Consider the following 19,899-nt stretch of genomic DNA (forward strand, 5'->3'; position numbering starts at 1 on the left):
TGCTTTCTGTTGTCAAAGACCTATTGTTTACAGTAAAATACATAGAATGGACTTTGGCTCATCCCTTTTCTCCTAATTGGATGATCCTCTTGTCAATCTCATGATCGACATCATTTAGGGATCGACCAGGGTGGCGAAATGAGTGCCAGGAACACAGGCATCTTGTCCATATGAATGTCAGTTGGGACTCCAATCTCTCGTTATCGTCCATTTTGTTCATTACACTAATAGTGAATAACATATTATTCACTATTTGTGTAGTAAAAATATAGTACAATTAGCTGTGATGGGACCTTTTCTGGAAGTCGAAGTAAGTAAAAACAATGCTTTCAAATGTATGATGTGCGCATGTTTGCTTGTGAGCGTATGTTTGTGAGAGAGAGAGAGAGTGTGTGTGTGTATATATGAATGTATGTGTAAGCATGTGCGTTAAGTGAGAGTGAGAGTCGGTGACAAATAGTGAGCGATAATGTGAGAGATTGAGTGCCAGTAAGTCAGTAAGTATGAGAATAAGAGTGCCTTTGTATGAGAATTAATTAATGTGAGGGAGTGTTCAGGATTGTGCAAATCAATGTGTGTGAGAGTGAGAAAAAGAGGCAGTGAGAGTAAGAGGTAGTGAGAGTAAGATTAAGTGCAAATATGAGTGAGAAAGTGTGATTGAGTCAGAGTGAATTTGAATTAGTGAGACTATGTGAGTGACAGTGAAAGTGAGAATTAGATAGTGAGCATTAGATTGAGTGCAAAAGTAAGTGACAGTGAATGCGTGAGTGCAAGTTAGTGAGACTAAATGAGCATGAGTGAGAAAGGGGTATTATGCTTGATAGACTGCCATATGCCGTGGCATAGTGAAAGTAGTTCTTGTCTAATGGAGGCGCCCATGGCAAAATACTGGTGCTGGCAGTCCTTGGTGTTAGACCTGAAATTCTTGGTGTGGTACTCCTCTAACATTTTGACTTTACTCCTCCTGTTTTGCGGACTTTTCTTTTTGGCTTTAGGACTCTGTGCACTTAACCACTGCTAACCAGGTTGAAAGAGCTTGTGCTTTCTCCTTTAAACATGGTAAATCGGCTTACACCCAATTGGCACATTCAGTTTACTTGTAAGTCACAGGTAAATGGTACTATATGTACCCAGGACCTGTAGGTTAAATGCTACTAGTGGATCCGCTACAGTAATTGTGCCACCCACTAAAGTAGCCTATTAAACATGCCTCAGGCCTGTCACTGCAGCCTGTAGTATAGTTTTAAACTTGTACTTCGACCTAGCAAAATAAACCTTTTGCCAGGCCTAAACCGTAATTTGTAAAACTTATAATTACCCCTAAGGTAGACGCTGACCACACATAGGGCATGGTGCATTGTATTTAAAAACTAGGATATGTGTGCTTCAGTTATACATGTCCTGGCAGGGAAAGTCTCTTATTCTTTTTTCACTGATGCAATGCCTATTTCTTCCATTGAAAAACACTGAGTTACCTTGTTACATTAAATAAGTGATAACTTTAGATTGGGAGTACGTAGAAATATACTTTTACATGCAAATTAATTGTAACGTAAAATCCTCTTTGGCGATGCAGTCAGATTTTAAGTCCCCATTCTGAAAATCCCACTCTTAGAAAGTTAGCGTGTTTATGTCCTAACCATTTGTGCCTTCTGCAAGTGTCCTGGGCCACAATACTGTAAAATGGCTCAGCTGTTTGGGTTTTGTGTGTTGCTTCCAGAAAGTAACACAGATGACAGGATGGCCTTTCTGGCAGGATGACTGGGCGGAGCTGTACCCAGCCCCACTTATATTTAAAAGGGCTTTGCCTCCTGCACACACAGTCCGGTAGAACTTTTTTCTTTATTTGCATTATTGTAGTATTTTTTTTTTTGTCTTTGTGTTTAAACTATGTCTTCAGGTTACAGTAAATCTAAGCCAATCGTGCCATTTCTTTGCACCAGTAATTGTGTCACTGTGATGTGCTTTGAAACTGAAAATAATCTCAGTATCTATTTCTAAGCACACTGGCCTGCTAGGAAGCACCCATACCATTTTATTAAAATTGTTTATTTTTAAATGTAAAATTGTAATTGCGTACATGTCCGACACGTTAAGCAAATGGCAAATGTTCCTATATTTGTGTCATGCTTGCAATACCCATTAAAAGGTCCCACACACCTTTCGGCTTTGTCTAATCTTGTTGAAACTGCTGTGAGCCAGACACATTTTTTATCAGTGACTGCCCTCTGCATCATGTGTCTAGCTAGGACGGCTACTTCCTGAGTGTCGAGTTATAGATTACTGTGAAAACAATCATGTGATATAATTTCCAGTGATGTCATTATTATGCTCATTAGCAATTTGAAAAAACAGAACATCATAGCTCTTTTTAGTCCTATATTGTGCTCTCAATTCGCCATCCACGTTCATCCGAGTGCCACGCCACCAGCGAACAACAGCGTTGGTAGTTGCATAGTGCACACACTCATTAAGACAGGAAACTCTTGTGCATGTCCCTTCTTATTCCAGAACCGCATCCAGTTTTCAGCAGTGTGTCACCTGGAGCGCTTCTCACCTGACTGGGCCCTCGAAGGCTTTTGGTTAACCATCAACTTGTGCCGTCGGACACTGTGCACAGCTGTTTTAAGGATCCCTGTTCTGGTGGCAGTTGTTAATTTACTTTATTAGCTTGTTGGAACTGCTGGCAGTGACCTTCATCGTGAATACAACCTGAATGAAGCGCAAAGGTCTTTCCTGGGTGTCTGTGCAATGCATACCTGCCAACTCATAGGGTGCCACCGTGTGACACACGATATCGTTTCCCTTCACAGGTCTCACGGCGAGGAGCCGATATCACACGTGGCAGGGAAAACAGCTGGAAACCACTGTAAATAGTGGATTTCCAGCTCGTTTTCCTAGGCTTTGAACTGCCGACGTCTATTAGGGGTGTAAAAACACCCAGGACATCGACGCAAGCTTTTAAAAAAAAAAAAAAAAAAAATTGTTTTGGGGAAGGAAGGTCTTTTTTGGGCGTGGTGGGGTTAGAAAGTGCCTTGTAGGTACATCTCAGCACGAGGCCCCGCCCCTTCACCAGACTGTGAGATTGTTCTTTACCGTGGCAGGTATGGCACTGGTCCAAAAAAATGTCCATGAAACTAAGACTGCGATATACAGCTGCACCTAGAGTTTTCATCCTCAATCTCGCATTTTCCTTCAGCTGGGCAGACATTTTCACACTGGGGCGATACGTAGTCCTTAGAGCGCCAGTGATGAGCACTGGTGTGCATACCTGCCAACTGGTTGTACAATCTCACCGTGTGAGAAGCAGGGTGGGGCCTTGAAAGGGGCATGGCTTCAAGCCAAAAAGTACTTACGAGAAACTTTTGAAACCCCCCTAAGCCCACTCATCCCAATAAAACACAAAAGTTTGCTGAGGCTGGTGCTTATATCCTGGGGTGTTTTCACGCCCCTAAAAGGACGTTGGCAGTTCAAAGCCTCGGAAAATGAGCTGAAAATCCACTGTTTATAGTGGTTTTCAGCTCATTTCCCCTGCCACCGTGTGATATTGACTCCTCACTGGGAGACCTGTGATAGGAGCCAATATCGTGTGTCACACAGTGGCACCGTGCAAGTAGGTTGGTATGGGTGTGTCTCACGCCTCCTCAATAAACCGCACTCCACTGATGCTCTTACAGCGCCTAGCCACTTTGCTGCCAAGTGCGTCCACTGGCTCTCAATCTAGGTGTGCTCCAGCTGCAAGACTGGGAATGAAGCGGTTTGACACGTGAACCTGTACAAATTGGTGGTGCTGTATTGTTCTCTGTCTGCGAATCCTGCCTGAGAGGGGTCCAAAAGATTATCGTTTTTGGGTAATTTTGGGTAATTACATTAGTTGTCACTGTTTAGAAGACAATGCTGAGAACTCTTTACAAATGAGATTACAGTTTTTGGAGAAAAAAAAATTGAAAGCTGCGATGTGAACTGATTAGCCCCGAATCGAAGTTGGTTAGTGATGATGCCACAGCTAAAACTCAGGCCGTATCTGAAAACCAGAATTCGGAGCTCAGCCATCACCAGCGTTAGATTGTCAGGGCGCGCAATTGGGCATTGCCCAAGGGGCCTGAGTTAAACAAGCATTGGCATAGCCAATAGGTCTCGCCTTTGGGACCTTATAAGTGTTTAGCCATGCAACAGTTGCATAACTAAATACTTATATGGTCCCAAAAGCGAGACCTATTGGCTATGCAAAGCGGCCGTACGGCCGCGAAAGTGAAAGTGATCGCGATCGCGATCAAACATCAAAGCGGCCGTGCGGCTGCGAAAGTGTAAGTAATCGCGGTAAAGCGCGGCGCGCGCGCGCCCGCTCACATGCACTGTAGCTCTATGCTGGCCTGGTAGCACGTTTTGGAGCCCTCTCAATAAGTCTCGCCAGACCAGCGCATGCGCTGGGTCAGGCGAGACCTAAAAACCAGCTGGTGGCCGTTTTATCAGCCATAGAGGCTGCTATAGTCTTAGAGCGAAGATTGGAGTTCGTTATAATGAAGAATAGAGAATGGCTGTCTCATTGTCTTGTGCAGTAGGACAATGTACCAAACTGAGCAGGCACAGCATGTGATAGGTCCCCTCCCATCCCGAGTCTCTCAGAGTGACAGTGAGGCCATTTGGAGTGGCTGGGCTCTTTCTGAACATCACAGCCAGCTCTAATGTTACCTGGGGTGGAGAGAAAGGGGGCTGTGCTAGGTGAAAGATTGAGTGTGACAGCCATCTAAAAGGTTCTATTTTGTTTCCAACAGCAGCAATCTGACGCCTTGTTATCTGCGAAGGACTCTGGTTCACCAATGAACAAAAATAACAAGCATTGGCATAGCCAATAGGTCTCGCCTTTGGGGCGATATAAGTGTTTAGCCATGCAACAGTTGCATAACTAAATACTCATAAGGTCCCAAAAGCGAGACCTATTGGCTATGCGAAAGTGAAAGTAATCGCGGTAAAGCACGGTGCGCGCGCACATGCACTGTAGCTCTAGGCTGGCCTGGTAGCACTTTTTGGAGCCCTCTCAATAAGTCTCGCCAGACCAGCGCATGCGCTGGGTCAGGCGAAACCTAAACAATGATGCAAGCAGACAAAATGAGCAAAAAGAAAGAGGTTTTTGACAACAAAAAACAATGTGTGAAAAAAGTTCATTTGGGGCCAAAATGACAGAGGGAAGGGAGAATAGACATGGCAGGACAGTAACAAAATGGAGTGAGCGAGGAGAGTAATGTGGAGAGAGACAAAAGGAGAAGTGAGACAGCAGAGTGGAGAAGAATGACAAAAATTTGGGAAGGGGAAAAGGAAATCAAGTGAGGAAGAAAGGAAAGGTTGAGCAGAGAGGATAGGAGTGGAAAAGATGCAGAGAGATGGAAGGAGTGAGGGGGAAGAGATTAGGGAAAAGAAGTGATGGAAGGCAGTGGAGAGAAGGGCAGAACTTGTTAAAGATAGAGAGAAAGTGGAGAAGAAGGAGGCAGGAAAGTGGTGCTAGAGGATGTGGTGTAATGGAATTTGAGAACCAGGTTTGAGTCTTGGCGTCGGCTCAAGATTCTGTGATTCTGGGCATATTACTAACCCAGTACCTCAAAAAAACGAATGTGTACATGTAAAGCACTTCAATACCTTTGGGTAGAGAGTGCACTATATAAAACTACAAAAAAAAGTGAATGGTGAAGAAAATGATGGAGAGGAGAGGAAAGCAGACAAGGGAGTCAAACATTCCCTGGTCTACAAGGAAAAAGGAAGGATGGTACCTGCTCATATGCACTACTCCAATTCTCTCCCTCAGACTAGGTCTTATTTTAGAGGTTGCCGGTATTCCAGGAGGCAATGCTAAATGTAGACTACAATCCACCAGTGGAATTTCCTTCATCAATGGTCATCAATGGGGTATAATGGGAAAGGAAATTCCACCTGTGGATTCTTCTTTGGTTTAAACGCTGCCTCCAGGGCACATGAGGACTTTCTGTTTCTGACTGCAGCTAAGCAATAAAGGGGACACATTAGAATATAACATTAAGTAGAGTACAATGAAATTCATGGGGCAGAGGGATGTGGAAGAAGCGTACAGGAGAGGGCAAGACAGAAGAAAATGGAAAGGTTTACAAGACAGAAATGAAATAAAACTTAAAGAAGAGATACAAAATGACAGGAGGTATAAGGGCCTGAGAGATATACAAATAACTAAAAAAAGATCCCACAGGGGAGTCAGGAGTGGGAGAGAGAGGGGGATTTTTAGACAGAGAGAAACAAAGGAAAAGGGAGAGCGGAAATGTGAGAGACTGAGTGAAGCACATAGGTAGAATGAGAGACACCAAATAGAGGAAAAGAAGTAGCGTATGAGAGAAAAAGGAAGAACTAGGAGAGGGGCAAAAAGTGATATGGAGAACGAACGAGCGAAGTGCACACACAAGTAAAAGGGGTATAGAAAGATTGAAAGGCATTTGTGTGAATTCCTGCAGATTTTCCAGATTCTTGTCTCTACCCACAAAACAAAAGCCATCAAGTACAAAGTAGTATGCAATCCCCAAAGACATCGCTTCCAAAGAGACTCCTGAGTGACAACCAAAAGAGGGAGACGCCTGATTCCTTGAAGTTGAACAGAAGCCTTCAGACACAATGGATGCAGATGGTTCTCTGACTCATGGCCTGATATAATACAGGATATTGAGGGCTCTTTGGGGGAGCACAGACTAAGGGACCAATAGGTGACTAACACATTCAGGCACCCAAAGTAGAGAAATGTATAGGCCTGAAGATAGGGGAGGAGACCTGCGGGTGAGTTGCAGTGGAATAATGATATGTTTAGTGGTGCGTCTAGTTTTGGCCAATGCGACCGACCCCATGAGATTAGAACACTTTATTTATCAAAATTAGTCCCAATAGTAAGAAACTTTTCATGAAAGGTCATTATCAACAAATGTGTGCCACTTTTTCTTTCGACGTCTGGGACTAATTGTGTTCCCAATCCGATTCTGGCATCACCCCCACTGTGCACATATCTGTTGCTTGTCTATGCTAGCAAGGCCCCAAGAGTTGTCTAATACATGTAGAGAGACAACATGAAAGCAACTATGATATGTACAGATTGTCTGGTAAAGAAATGGAACTAAACAGCCAATGAATTCTCCACTGCAGTTTCCGCATGCTAAAATTATAATTGCCATTGTCATTTAAAGATAATAATGATTAATGACATGCTTCAAATGGTTCATCTTTGTCTTTTTCTTTATTTTATCCCCAGAATGAAACAAAGCCAGTCCAAATGATGTTCAGAAAGGGAACATATCCTATGACATATATCGAAGAACAACAGACTACTATCATCGAGCTGCCTTATGAAGATAAAGAGCTGAGCATGATTGTAATGCTTCCCGATGACATCAACGACGGTTCCACTGGCTTGGAAAAGGTAAGAAATTCCTGTAGTGACAAAGTGAATAGGCTGAACTAGAAACATGGATCTGGCTTGGCAAATAAATTGAGAAAACCTTTCTTTCAATGCATAATTCTTAGATACACCCCATTATACATTCATGTTGATATGCTAAAATTGCACTTTTCAAAATGGTGCTCTTGCTCACAAGGAACATTTCTTTATTTAAGTGGAAATTGGACCAGTGACCAAGTGTTCTGGATGCACCATTTCAAGCAGGATCAGACCTTGAAATTACTGCACTCAGACGTTTTGTTAACACCAGATGGAAAAGTGTAAAACCATGTTTTCTTGAGTAAAATAAACTGCATCGGGACAGAGTTACTGTATTAGCATAATTCTGTAGGTGTGGCGGTCCTCATGTTGGCACATTAACTATATGTTTCAAAGAAATTGGCTCTTTAGGGTTCAATTTATCCCACTTGTCCAAAACAGCCTCTGTGTACCAGCCATGGGGCAATCTATTTAACAGATCGAGTCAACGTTACAAGAAAACATGCTGGGCAGAAAGGGTGCCAAACATCACCCTACTTCCCTGCCTGAGCTTAGCTGGGTGGTCAGCTGTCTAAACCTGGAATCAGGGGATAGCACCACAAACAACAAGCTTTCTGGAGTATAGGGGAATCTGTGGCTCTTGTTATGGAAAGCAGGCAATAATGTTTGTGTGTGCCCCCCCGCTCTCTGCAGAGCTCTTAGTGTTCTGTAGTCTAGACCTAATGTGCTTCCACTTACCTCCTGGATTTCTCACTCGGGAGCAGCAGTGCACGAAGGCAACACACTCGCAGTGGTGTTGTATATGGAACATGGTTTTGTTCTCTGCCATATATGTAGTGAAATTAATTCCTTAGAACAAATGTTATCCCATATTGCTAATACCCCAGGCTGCTGCCTGTCACGGGTCACAGTTTTCTACTTTAATGAATTCTGTAGGTCATATCTTAAATATCTTTGCAGTAACTTCCATTTTTGATTGGACTTTTGTGTATAAGTGGAGTCTTTCAGTATCACCCACCCACCTACATGCATGAAGGTAGGGTTTTCATAAGGTAGAACACCGAATGAAGTCCACAGGATTGTGTCTAGAGGATCTAGTCCATCCTTAACATCAATGTTAGCTTGCAATCTAGAGTAACATGTATTTGGCACATGGATAACGGATGACTATCAGCTGGTCAAATGTGCCTACGTATTATACCATCCCTTAATACATTGCAAGGAGAAAATAAATCTGACATAAAGCAAATCACACACAGTGGATAACTCATTCTCATGACTGTATCAAAAGGAACAGTACAAGTTTCAACAGCAAATTAATAGCTCTATTCTTTTAAGCCCAACTTTCAAATCATGCTCACAATGTCATTTCCTATAATCAAGACTACTAAAAGTTTGGTCTTGTTATGCTTTATAATGTGACGCCGCGAGTCTACCAGATGCAATGATGGTGTGAAATGAATTTAGCATGAATCTCTTCCTTCATAATTTGCGCGTGCAAATTGGGAAAGTATCCTTCTGAACCCCCACCATAAATTTGTAAATATCATCAGAATCAATCAAAGTAATCCAAATCCACAGAGTTCTTATTTAATCGTAGACATTGGTGAGTGGATCGCTTGTGTTTTTTGCTGAACATAGTTAAATGCTTGTGTCCTCAATGGTGTCTACTGCTAGAGTAGCTGTACATTCCTTTACTTGATCTTAACTCTCTAGAATCCATAATGGCCCGGGTTAAATCGGGATCACCTAGGGATCCAGCCCCCCCACATATTCTGAAACTAGCTGCAGGCACAATTCTCCCAGTGATCCAAGAACTGATCAACACCTCCATCTCCTCAGGAGTGGTTCCTCTTACATGGAAATGTGCCATGGTAAAGGTGAGGTAATTCAGTTTTCCGATTTCGTTCAAGATTCAGCCACCATTTTGTGTCCCGCCGCTATTTTGTGTTGCCCTCACTCAGGCAGCACGGTGAACGAGGTGTTGTTTTGCTCTTCCTACTGCGACGTGTCAAATAACCTCCTGCCTCTGTTTAAAACTGGTGTCAGGGTCTGGCCGACTCCACTAATCCTCTTCTGGTTTGACTGATCCCTGTCTCAACTATCTGTTGGTTCGCACCATTCTTTCCTGACTTTATCTTATCCTTTGGCCTTCGCTATTCTTTACTCGTATTCTCTCATTTCTCAACTGTCCTCCGAGGCATACAAATGTGTCCTGCCACCTGCAAGTCAAATTATAAACACTACCACTGATTAACTTGTGGGGAAGGGTGACAAACACAGTTGGAAAAGAGGCTTATTTGAGTTACTCAATATCTTGTTTTTACATTCTTCTCATTGGTTAACCATGTATGCATTGGTAGTGTTCTTTGTGAATGTGTGTGTTATAAAAGATTGTACGCCACGGGGTAAAGTGGCAGTCTCCTAAAAACATACCGAGTGTACTTCTGGGACCACTGTACTTAGCTGCAGCTAATAAACCTGATCTTCTACGCCTAATGGAGTGTCCCGTGTCTCTGTCTGACAAAGCAGGTGAACTCAGGAGATTGAGGCGTGCCCTGCGCCGCCAGGCCCATAAGGCCCTGGTTCTTCAAAGGCACTATTAAAAAAAAACAATCTGGATCCAGGGACCTTGAGGAACTATCGGCCTATCTCCATCCCCCCAGTAATTAGCAAAATCCTGCAGAGGCATGTTAACTCAGTACTATTTGAGTTCCTAGAATCTAATAACCTGCTTCACCCTACACACATGGGTTTTCAGCCCCTACATGGGACAGAGACAGCGCTCCTAGCGGTAGCTGAAGAATCCAGGAGAATCCTGGTTCAGGGTGGCGTAGCAGCTATCATTCTCCTGGATTTCAGCACCACATTCGATACCGCCAACCATAACATCTTGCTCTCCAGACTCGGGAAACTGGGAGTACTAGGAGGTGTTATTACCTGGCTACAATCCTTCTTGGAGCACAGATCTTTTCTGGTCTTCGAAGAAGAAGCTCGGTCTAAGATTATGGCCCTCAGATGCGGTGTCTCTTCAGGGATCCTCCTTAAGCCCCACGCTATTTAACATATATATGAGACCACTGGCTGAGATAGTCCAGCCATTTGGCATAAAAATTGTGACTTATGCAGATGATACACAACTGGTCATGGCCTCAAACCGCCCAGAAAATTAATCGGCGAGTTTAGGCCCTTGCTTAGAGGAGGTTTCCAAATGGATGAAGCTATCATGTTTAAAACTGAACGGAGACAAAACTGAGCTCATGCTCCTAGGCAACTCCCCCGCAGCCAATTTCGAGTTACTGTGGCCAAACTGTTTTGGCTCTGCCCCACCACCTAAGAATCAGATTAAAAGTCTTGGCGTGTGGCTTGATCGCTCCCAGACCTTCGGATACCAAACAGATAAACTGTCTGCAACATACTATGGCATTATGAGGTTGCTTCGGAAAGTTCTTCCTCTCCTCCCGTTCCTCGCAAGAAGGATAATGGTCCAGGCTCTGATTCTCTCACGCATAGACTATGGGAATGCCCTTTATCTAGGAGCTCCTAGGCCACGACAACCAGACTACTGATCATTCAGAATTGCGCAGCCTGTTTGCTCCTAGATCTCCCTTATAGGCAATCTGCTAAGCCTGCTTTGAGAACTCTACACTGGTTGCCAATAGTGCAGAGAATCAAATTCAAAGGACTGTGTATTACCTATAAGTCCTTCAGGGGGAAGGAGGAAGGGACCCGTGATCAATCAATCTATGATCATCCAGTACCTCCCTAACAGAAGCCTCCTCTCAACAAACATGTTGCTCGCCCCAGTGCCAAAGATAAAGAGAGCAAGAAATGGTGGCCGTTCTTTCTCCTATAATGCGACAAGGCTGTGGAACTCCCTTTCCCTCCACATCTGCCAGGAACCTAACCATCTGTCATTTCGGAAATTAGTCAAAACTTGGCTTTTCAAAGTCACTGCACAGTAAAGGTGCTGTCTTGGTCCGCATCTGCAAACAGCGCTGGGATGCCTTAGGGTAGCTATGCACTCTATAAATATTTCTTTATTTCATTCATTTAATTTAATTTCATTTCATTTCATTCATTCACCTGAAGCAGGTAAATTGAGTCATTTCTGCCCTGTTGCCATGATGGCCAATATGGGAGATGATGTGGCAGCTTAGCTCTGTGAACATTAAGTGACCGGAGACACTTGAGTATGAACAGGGTAGATCATAGATACATTTCCAGGACCACAGGAGAGAAGAGGCACCCAACAACCAGAGTGGTGTCGGGCATGAGGAGATAAATAGCATTGTCCTGTCTGCTGCACCAGTAATCAGCCCTTCGGCATTGGCATGCAGTGATTCTGCAGAAGAGGAACATTAAGGATTGTTGCTGGCCAGATGCTGCTGGCTCACTATGGTGAAGCAACTAGATGTAGCTTTTCTTGTGCAAGGGGAGAAGCATAAATGGCTCCGGCTTAGAATTTCTTTACTGGATGATGGTCCCTTGAGCGTAAGGAGCTGTAAGAGGAATAATGTCCCAGTACCAGCCTCATTATTGAAAATACTTGATTTGTTGTTTGTTTTGTGTTTGGGGGCTGAAATTGTGCCCTGTTGTCTAATAGTCTATAGGCTTTGTGGTGACATATAATTGTAGAAGTCAAGTAAGTAATGGTAGCCATTTAGCTGTATTCTGTAATCGGGGTAGGAGGGTGGCAGCTTTGAAAGCGATAGTGCGAATCGAGATCAAATTTAAATAAATATGGTTCAGCCTTTCTCTTTACTACCACTTACAGGGTCAAGCCCCGTTCCCGCGCTGGCTTCTTCTCAGATCGCCTCAGGAGGCGGACCTTTACCGCCTTATTTTGAAACAAGAGCTATTTCGTCATCCCAAGTCAAATCGCATCAACAGTTTAAGTTCAGTCAATGATGAGTTTGGAATAGTTTTAAAACCTTTGTTTCTCATAAAGAGATTAGTAAGTATCTTGTTATTCTTTTTATTCAGATTACTCAATAAAATCAACTAATTTTACAGAAATCTCATAAAAAAGAATGGTTAGAACAAATCATCAAATAATTAATCAAGCGTGTTCCATAAAGGAAATGTTACCTAATATAAAGATTAAGATCAGAATTTTAGGTCAGTAGAACCCATGAAGAGTTCGTATTCAGAAGCAAAAGAGTGAGATATGAGAACATAAAGCCCAAGAGTCAGATCAAGGCAGCAGTACTTCCCAGAAAGCCGAGTCTGCTGTTGCAATTGTGTGCTGATTTACTCAAAATACGATCAGTCAAATCGAGCATCAAATAGTAGGGCAAAGGATGAACAACAGCGGAGGTAGCCACAGTTGCCAGGGGTCTGGGAAAAAGGTTTCAGAGAAGGATTTCGCCAAAAAGCATAGAAACTAACTGGGAACACTCACCAATATAAAATATTGTTGGAAATTTTGTAGTAGCTCTCTCCTCCTCGGATCCAATCAAACCGAAGCGTTCTTCTGAGAGCGAGTTCAGCCCTTCCTTTTTCACGAAATAACATGCAACTTGCAAAGTTTTATCACAATGTTTGTTACAGACAACTTCCGTATGTGGCTGCTTATTCATGAACCTCCGTTCCCATGGACATCGAGTACAGTTTAACCTTCTACTATTAAATGTTTCACTGTGTAAACAATGATCTATGCTAAAAAAAGAGAAACCTCACCTTGCAAAATACTGTATAGTAATTCATTATATATATATATATACCGCAGTAGTACTGTTTTAAAATGAACAACTATATTATTCAAGCATTATGTGAAACATGGTGAGAACATAAAATTAAATCATTGCAAAATATGTTGCTTAGTAAAATGATACATTTATTAAAACCAAAACATTCTGCTGTTATGACGAACATTTCTAATCACGTCACATTAAGGTCCAGTTCCTAAATTATATGGCGCACTATTGAGTTCACTTCTAGTTAAAAAGAAACTTATTTTTTAGCATTTCTGTGGCCAATCCTAATAGCTGCAGATGCCAATTGCATCTTGCACCTTTAAAATGCACGTCATTTTCTCTTTTAAATTACACATTAATAATTGAACAGATAGCTATTAATTATCAAAACTGCACCTTAATTAGCATTATCAAAAGCATGATCACGGTCATCGCTGAAAGGTGTTTGGTGAATAACCTTGCTTTTGCAGGCCCCCAGTGAACCTGCTCAAAATGAAGAAAGTGTGAGGCCAATGTGGTTGACTGTATGCAGTTGGAAATGTAATGTAAGGCCTTGGAACCATGAGTGGAAGTCTAGAAACACCTGTAACTGCTGCATACAAGTACACAAAATCTACTGATATTACATGGAGAAAGAAAAATATGGTCATTGGTTACAGTGGACCTACTGGCCTGGTCACCACCTTTGCAACTTCCTAGGCATTATATTGAAAGTCATTAATGAGGTCAGAGATTCCGCAGAAACCGTATTGGTTAGTGAAAGTGAATGTGTCCCTAATATAGCAATATCTGCTTGAAGGTATGGTCCAAATGCTTTATTATTAGAATGCCACCCTTACACTGCCTGCATTACCCCGTGTAACGTATTGCAAGGTTCTTAAAATAAAGAGATATAGCTTTGGGGTCTAAAATGTCAGTATTCACAAGTAAATGACCTTAGAATTATGTGAGGATCTTTCTTTTCCCAGATTTAAGCTATTGGTGCAGAAACAAGAAAGACCCTTTGGCTCAAGGAAGAAGTTAAGAGCACTGGGCTTGCAGTATATGCTCTAGTACCAAGCAAAGTTGAAGGTAATCTGAAATGGTATAAGACGCAAAAAGTATTATCTTTATCAGGTTGAGTAAGCAGACTGGGGAAGACTTCAGGAGCTGAACACCGAGATATAGGAGGGTGCATGAAGTGGCAGGAAAGGGAACGTGATCAAGTGAACAATCCTGTTAAATCCTAGTATTTGCTGTAAATATATTGACACAACACGTTTCCTGCTTTCTTACCAACTTAATGTTAACTATGATGCAAAATGGAGATGCACAACCTGTGAAGTGCCAGTGAACCCTTTGGTGCATTTGGTGTGAGTACATAAAGCTAATAAGCTTTTTCTCACCTTTTTATTGATAGGTTTAACAAGCTTCCACTACTTAAGTATTGTTCCGTAAGAGCCATCCACTTGTATTTGTATTTAAATGTATAAAGCGCATTATGCCTATAGGCGTCAAAGCGCTACCATTGGAGAAGAAGCTGCCAAGAAAGGCCACAGAACTACAGTCACAGAAGGAAGAATAGCCAATTTTTCAATTCCCTGACGAAGGCCACTAGAGAGTTTAAGCTAGCAGCGTGTTCCGCATTTTAACCGCTACTACAGAAAAGGAGTGACCCCCTTTGGCCTTCTGAAACCTAGGAATGTGCACCTTCCTCAGATAGTGAGATCTCAGCTATCTCTTATGGGAGTACCAGTGAAATACTGACCTCGAGGGTAACTGCCCTTGCGCCTAATGGACCATACAAGCACTTTAAAACCCACCCACTTTCTAACAAGCAGCCAGTGCAGGGAGCGCACAACTTCCCTGACTGAAAGGCATTTAGGAACATCCAATTCCAGGCGGGCTGCCGCATTTTAAATGACTGTAGTTTGTTGAGCAAGGACTTTTTAGTGTTTAAATATAATGCATTGCGATATTCAAGGCGAGATGTAATTAGCGCAATAACAACTGCTATTCTGAGCTCAACTGATATAAGAGGAAAAATCTTTTTGATGATGAAGCATGAACTCTCAATCCTATTGACCTAGATATCAAAGGTAAGGGTATTGTTAAAGGTGACTCCTAGGTTTTTAGCGATGACAACTGGTATAGGTAAGGGACCACACATCTCTGGCCACCACTGCTCTGATTGTACCGTATGTTGTGCCCCAAAGACCAGAATATAAGTCTTTTCTGCATTTAATTTCAGACAGTTCTCCTTCATCCAGATGCTGATATCCATCCTACAGAGTTTGACTTTCTCTGCAACTGATAACATATCAGATATCGAGGCAATGGTATGGGTCTTGTCCACATAGGACAGAACCTTGAAGCTGAATAACCCACACTAATTTTGCCAGGGGGCCACAAAGATTAAACAAAGATCAAACAGGGTGGGGCTGAGACAAGACCTCTGTAGGACCCCACAAGGGAGCTGAAGCGGTTCTGCCTTGAAGCCCCTACAGCTGACAGTCTGCGTTCTATTGGTCAGAAAGGAACCAAGTAGGTCCAGAGCGCTATGCTTCAACCCTGCCTGGTGCAGTCTTTGCACCAAGTGGGATGAGGACATTGTATCAAATGCAGTTGACAGATCCAGCATTACTAAGATGGCTGTGCCACATTGAGCCACCTGGCAACTGATGGAATCTGCCGCAGCAACCAGTGTCAATTCAGTACTATTATCACTCCGGAAGCTAATCTGTGAGGGATCCAGAAGGTCCTGGGGTGGTGATAAACGTGCCCAATAGCTGGCTAATATATTTTTCAAAGATTTTGACTGGTGCAGGCAGGAGCAAGATTGGGCACAAGTTTTAATGATCATCTGGACCCGTTAGGCTTTTTTTAGGGGAATATCTTCTGCCTGTTTCCATAGTAATTATCTGGTTGTAAACCCTTTCCAGAAAAGTTGCAATCTGATCTGGTGCAAGTTGTAAATCCCAGGGGCGAGGGTGGGGGGTGGGAAGGACAGGTGTCGCCCAGTGAGCCTGATGTTAGGCGCATACAATTTTTTTACTTTCAAGCAGGTTATGGGGGGAAAAGTGGAAAAGATTGTGATGGAATCCCGATCAACAAGATCCTCTGTACCCATAGTGAGTGGAGGACTATCTTCATTAACCTTAAAATCCCAGAAGATCTTCAGTATCTTATCTCTGAAATAAACTGTGACGTTATTGCAGAAGCTTTGCGAGTTCAACGATTGCTGGACCGGGAGAGTAGAGAGCTCTTTCACCACCTTAAAGAGTTTGTTTGCAGTGTTGCTTGCGGATCTTATTTTGCTGGCATAATAAGATGCTTTTGTAGCCAGAATAGTGCGTTTGTGTGTAGCAATCAGCTGTTTTAATTTCTCCTCTGAAGTGAGAGTGGCCCTCCACCTTCGTTCTTGCTTCTGACATTGCAGTCTGAGGTCTTTAACCTAATCTGGTAACCAGAGTGCGCGTGCTTTAGTTCTAGTGCCAGTCTTGTATTTAAGTGGAGAAACTTGTTTAGTTGTGGCCGTCACCCAAAGATTGAAATCATCTGCCATAGGGTCCTGTAAGCTGTTCTTTTTCACTAGTATTTCACCAAGGACTAATTCCAAATCTATGGGGTAAATTTTACTCCACCTTCTATAAGATGCAGGCTTATGCTGTGTCTGTTCTATTCCCTTCTGCAGTATGATTGTAAAAGTTACTACTAGGTGGTCTGACCAGCTTAGCGGGAGAATGTTGCCCACTTCTAAGACCGAGTGATTGGAAAAGATTCCTTCCAGCATTTAGCCGGCAGTGTGGGTGGGGGAGTTCACTGATAGGGGAAAAAACAAAGTTATTCATAGGTTCTTAAAAAAAGAAAAAACTTTGTTGCATTCCTTATCTTCCAAACAGAAGTTAAAATCACCCAATATAGTGAAAAGAGAGCTTGCAATAAAGGATTTCAGGACTTGATCCCAGGCTTCGATAAACTGAGTTCAAGAGACAGTGGCGGGAAACAAGGAGTCTAGAAAGGACAAACATATTATTTGTCCATGCTGCAGTACCTCGCCTGTGTCTTGTGGGTCTGAGCTTATAGGTGCAAAGTGCAGTTGAACACAATTCTTTAAATGATAGCAAATCCCCCTCCTCTGTGAAAGGATTGATCAAGTCTAGCAATAGTGTACTCCGGAGGGGTAGCTGCCACTAAATCAGGCCCAGAGTCTTCCTTAGCCCAGGTTTCAGTAACAAACAATCTATGTTTTGGGTTCCGATCAATTCACATATTTACATACTATGTTTGACCATGGATAGTGCATTTATCATCGCACATAAGAACTCCTCCTTGGCGTGAGCACCCCTAACCTCATGTCTTCCCACAGGTGAGGGGTGATGCCTGGAAACTGGTCCCAGGTTGCTTGTTTCTGGTTCAGGGAGGACCTGGCTTGGCAGTTCGGGCTGGACTGTTCCCATGAGGCACAGGGTCAAGACTAATTTGCATATAGCTGGATCCAAACTGGGGTGGAGTGGTGAGCAAAACAATGATGGATTCAACCCAGATCTTTGTGACTAGGGTGAATGTTTGCATTGTTCAGCATTCCGAACATCCTTTGTTCCTTTTGCAATAAATATAATTCAACCATACAATACAGGAATCAATGATGTACATTACAGCATGAATATAATTTTCCATTGTGAAGGTATGTACCACAGGATAAAACCATTTGGATTTATGGATTATATAATTTTCTATTCTTGAGGAAGTGATTGGTGATTCCCAGATAATGAAACATGCATTTGTTGCAAGACGTAAGCATTTTTTGTATAATTCTGGTCCTAACAATTGTCGGATAGGTGCAGAATTCACAATTTTGCTATAATTTTCTCTAATGTATTTTGTGATGGGCAAACCTGCAACACTCCTAAGGAATCCTAGGCTTGCTTGAACACCATTAAAGTAGTGTAATACTAGAGTGCCGTTTCAGGTGTTATGACTTCTTAGAAAATACATGTGTGAGTGTACAATTTGCCCTTATGTTTTAAATTGTTTTTCTCGGAAGTCAGGCTTGCTCGCTGCAATTCCGCAAATTACACCGCACTTATTTTTTAAATATTATCAGCCACCATTTGTGTATAGTACCTAACCCTAAACTGGTACTACTTTTGTCATAAAGCCTGTATATTGGGGGTGTCACCCAGTAGCCATTTGAGAATTGGATAATGATTACGGTCATTTCTAAACAGGTTCTGTACTCCCATTAAAAAGAAGACCCAGAACAATTGTCTGCTGTTTGCCTTTAGATAACTAAATTGATTACAGTGGAGTACATCTTCTAATTCCTATTTATACAACACATTATTTTTGGGATGTCTCCCTGGATTACAACAAAACTGGAAAGTGTCCCAAATGTATATGCATACATACTCACATATACTAACCATCACTTGAGCGTTCCAAATAATATAGTGCTGCATTAGATTTATAAAACATATAGCATGATCCATACAATAGTCTGCCATTCTACAGCTGATAACAATTTTATGTTTAATATTTAATGCAGAGAAGCTATTTCATCACGGCGTTCAGTTAGTGCTGTTGAATGGATCAACCATGCCAAATATCTTTCAAAACCACATTTTATAAAGAAGACAGAACTCAGTAAATGTTGGACCCTGTATTTCATAACTGCAAAGATCTACTCTCACGTGTATCCCACAAGGTCTTTCTCACAATATCTTTTCAGTTATAACTTAAATAGTGTCCTTATGTATCCAATAGGGTGCATTTGTAATTACCTCACCCAAGTGCACTGTGGTAGATATGGTGAAGATGTGGAATTTATCATGATTTCACAAGAGGCTTCTTTCATGGAAAATTAGATCACTTTCATTTAGAGTCCTCTGGTGATATTTGCTACTCTAAAATTTATCAGGTGGATAGGTCTAATTTTTATTATTTTTAATAGTTTTTTTCTGTTTGGCTGCTTTTCTGCAAGGTGATCATTTGTGGATTCACAGGGACATTTCTTTAAGCCTGAGGTCGCAGCTATGGGTATATTTTCCTCACATGGATTGGCTAGTTTACCTTTGCTGTTTTAAAATGATTCTCACTGGACTGTTAATCCTATTTTGATTTCCAAATCGTCTCCTTTTTGATTTCTATTTAACAAGATTGTCCCATGATTGCTTCGGTACTGACTAATTCCCTATTATGCTTTATTCTCCTAGAAGGACATGTAGTTTCTCATCGTTACTTAACCCGAATGGCTCGATTGTTTTGTTTGTATTTTCTAGCCTGATTCCAATTGTCTTTTGTGTTATTTTAGTTTTTGTTTTATTTTGTTTTCAACTCTTTTGTGATTTCTGACTTCATACAGTACATGATATTGAAGATGTCATAGTATTTAACTATAGCGCATGTGTATTAATTTCTCTTGATAGCCCTTAGATGTTCCAGAAGTCTTTTTTTATTTTTTAAAATACAAATGGTGAGTCCGGCACACAGGTGCACAGTTACAGTTTAGCATATTATTTATCTATTTCTCTTTTCCATCTTTTAGTGGGAAGGTTTTAAAATGTTTCAATTTCGTGGGTGCTTTAGCAATATTGCATGGGCAGAATTCCATAATTAATTAAATTAAATTAAATTAACAGTTCACAAATATCCAAGGGAAAGCTTCCAGAGACCCAACACTTTGACTTTTGCATAACAGGAGCGGAACATGTTAACAGTCATGAATCAATAATCTTCCTTTCAGTCGACTCCACACACATTGGAAGACTCTATTGACAA

General features: G+C 42.0%; 1 protein-coding gene across 2 annotated transcripts in view; it reads left to right on the forward strand.

Moving 5' to 3' along the window:
• LOC146822961 (serpin B6-like) overlaps positions 1-19,899 on the forward strand; it is a 354,778-nt gene that overhangs the window by 285,529 nt on the left and 49,350 nt on the right. For both annotated transcript variants that reach the window (XM_085607130.1, XM_085607131.1), the window contains exon 6: positions 7,256-7,423. In XM_085607130.1, the coding sequence (XP_085463256.1) occupies positions 7,256-7,423 (168 nt within the window). The remainder of the gene's footprint in view (positions 1-7,255; positions 7,424-19,899) is intronic.

Source organism: Triturus cristatus, chromosome 5_2 (assembly GCF_964204655.1).
Source record: "Triturus cristatus chromosome 5_2, aTriCri1.1, whole genome shotgun sequence".
Classification (NCBI taxonomy): domain Eukaryota; kingdom Metazoa; phylum Chordata; class Amphibia; order Caudata; family Salamandridae; genus Triturus; species Triturus cristatus.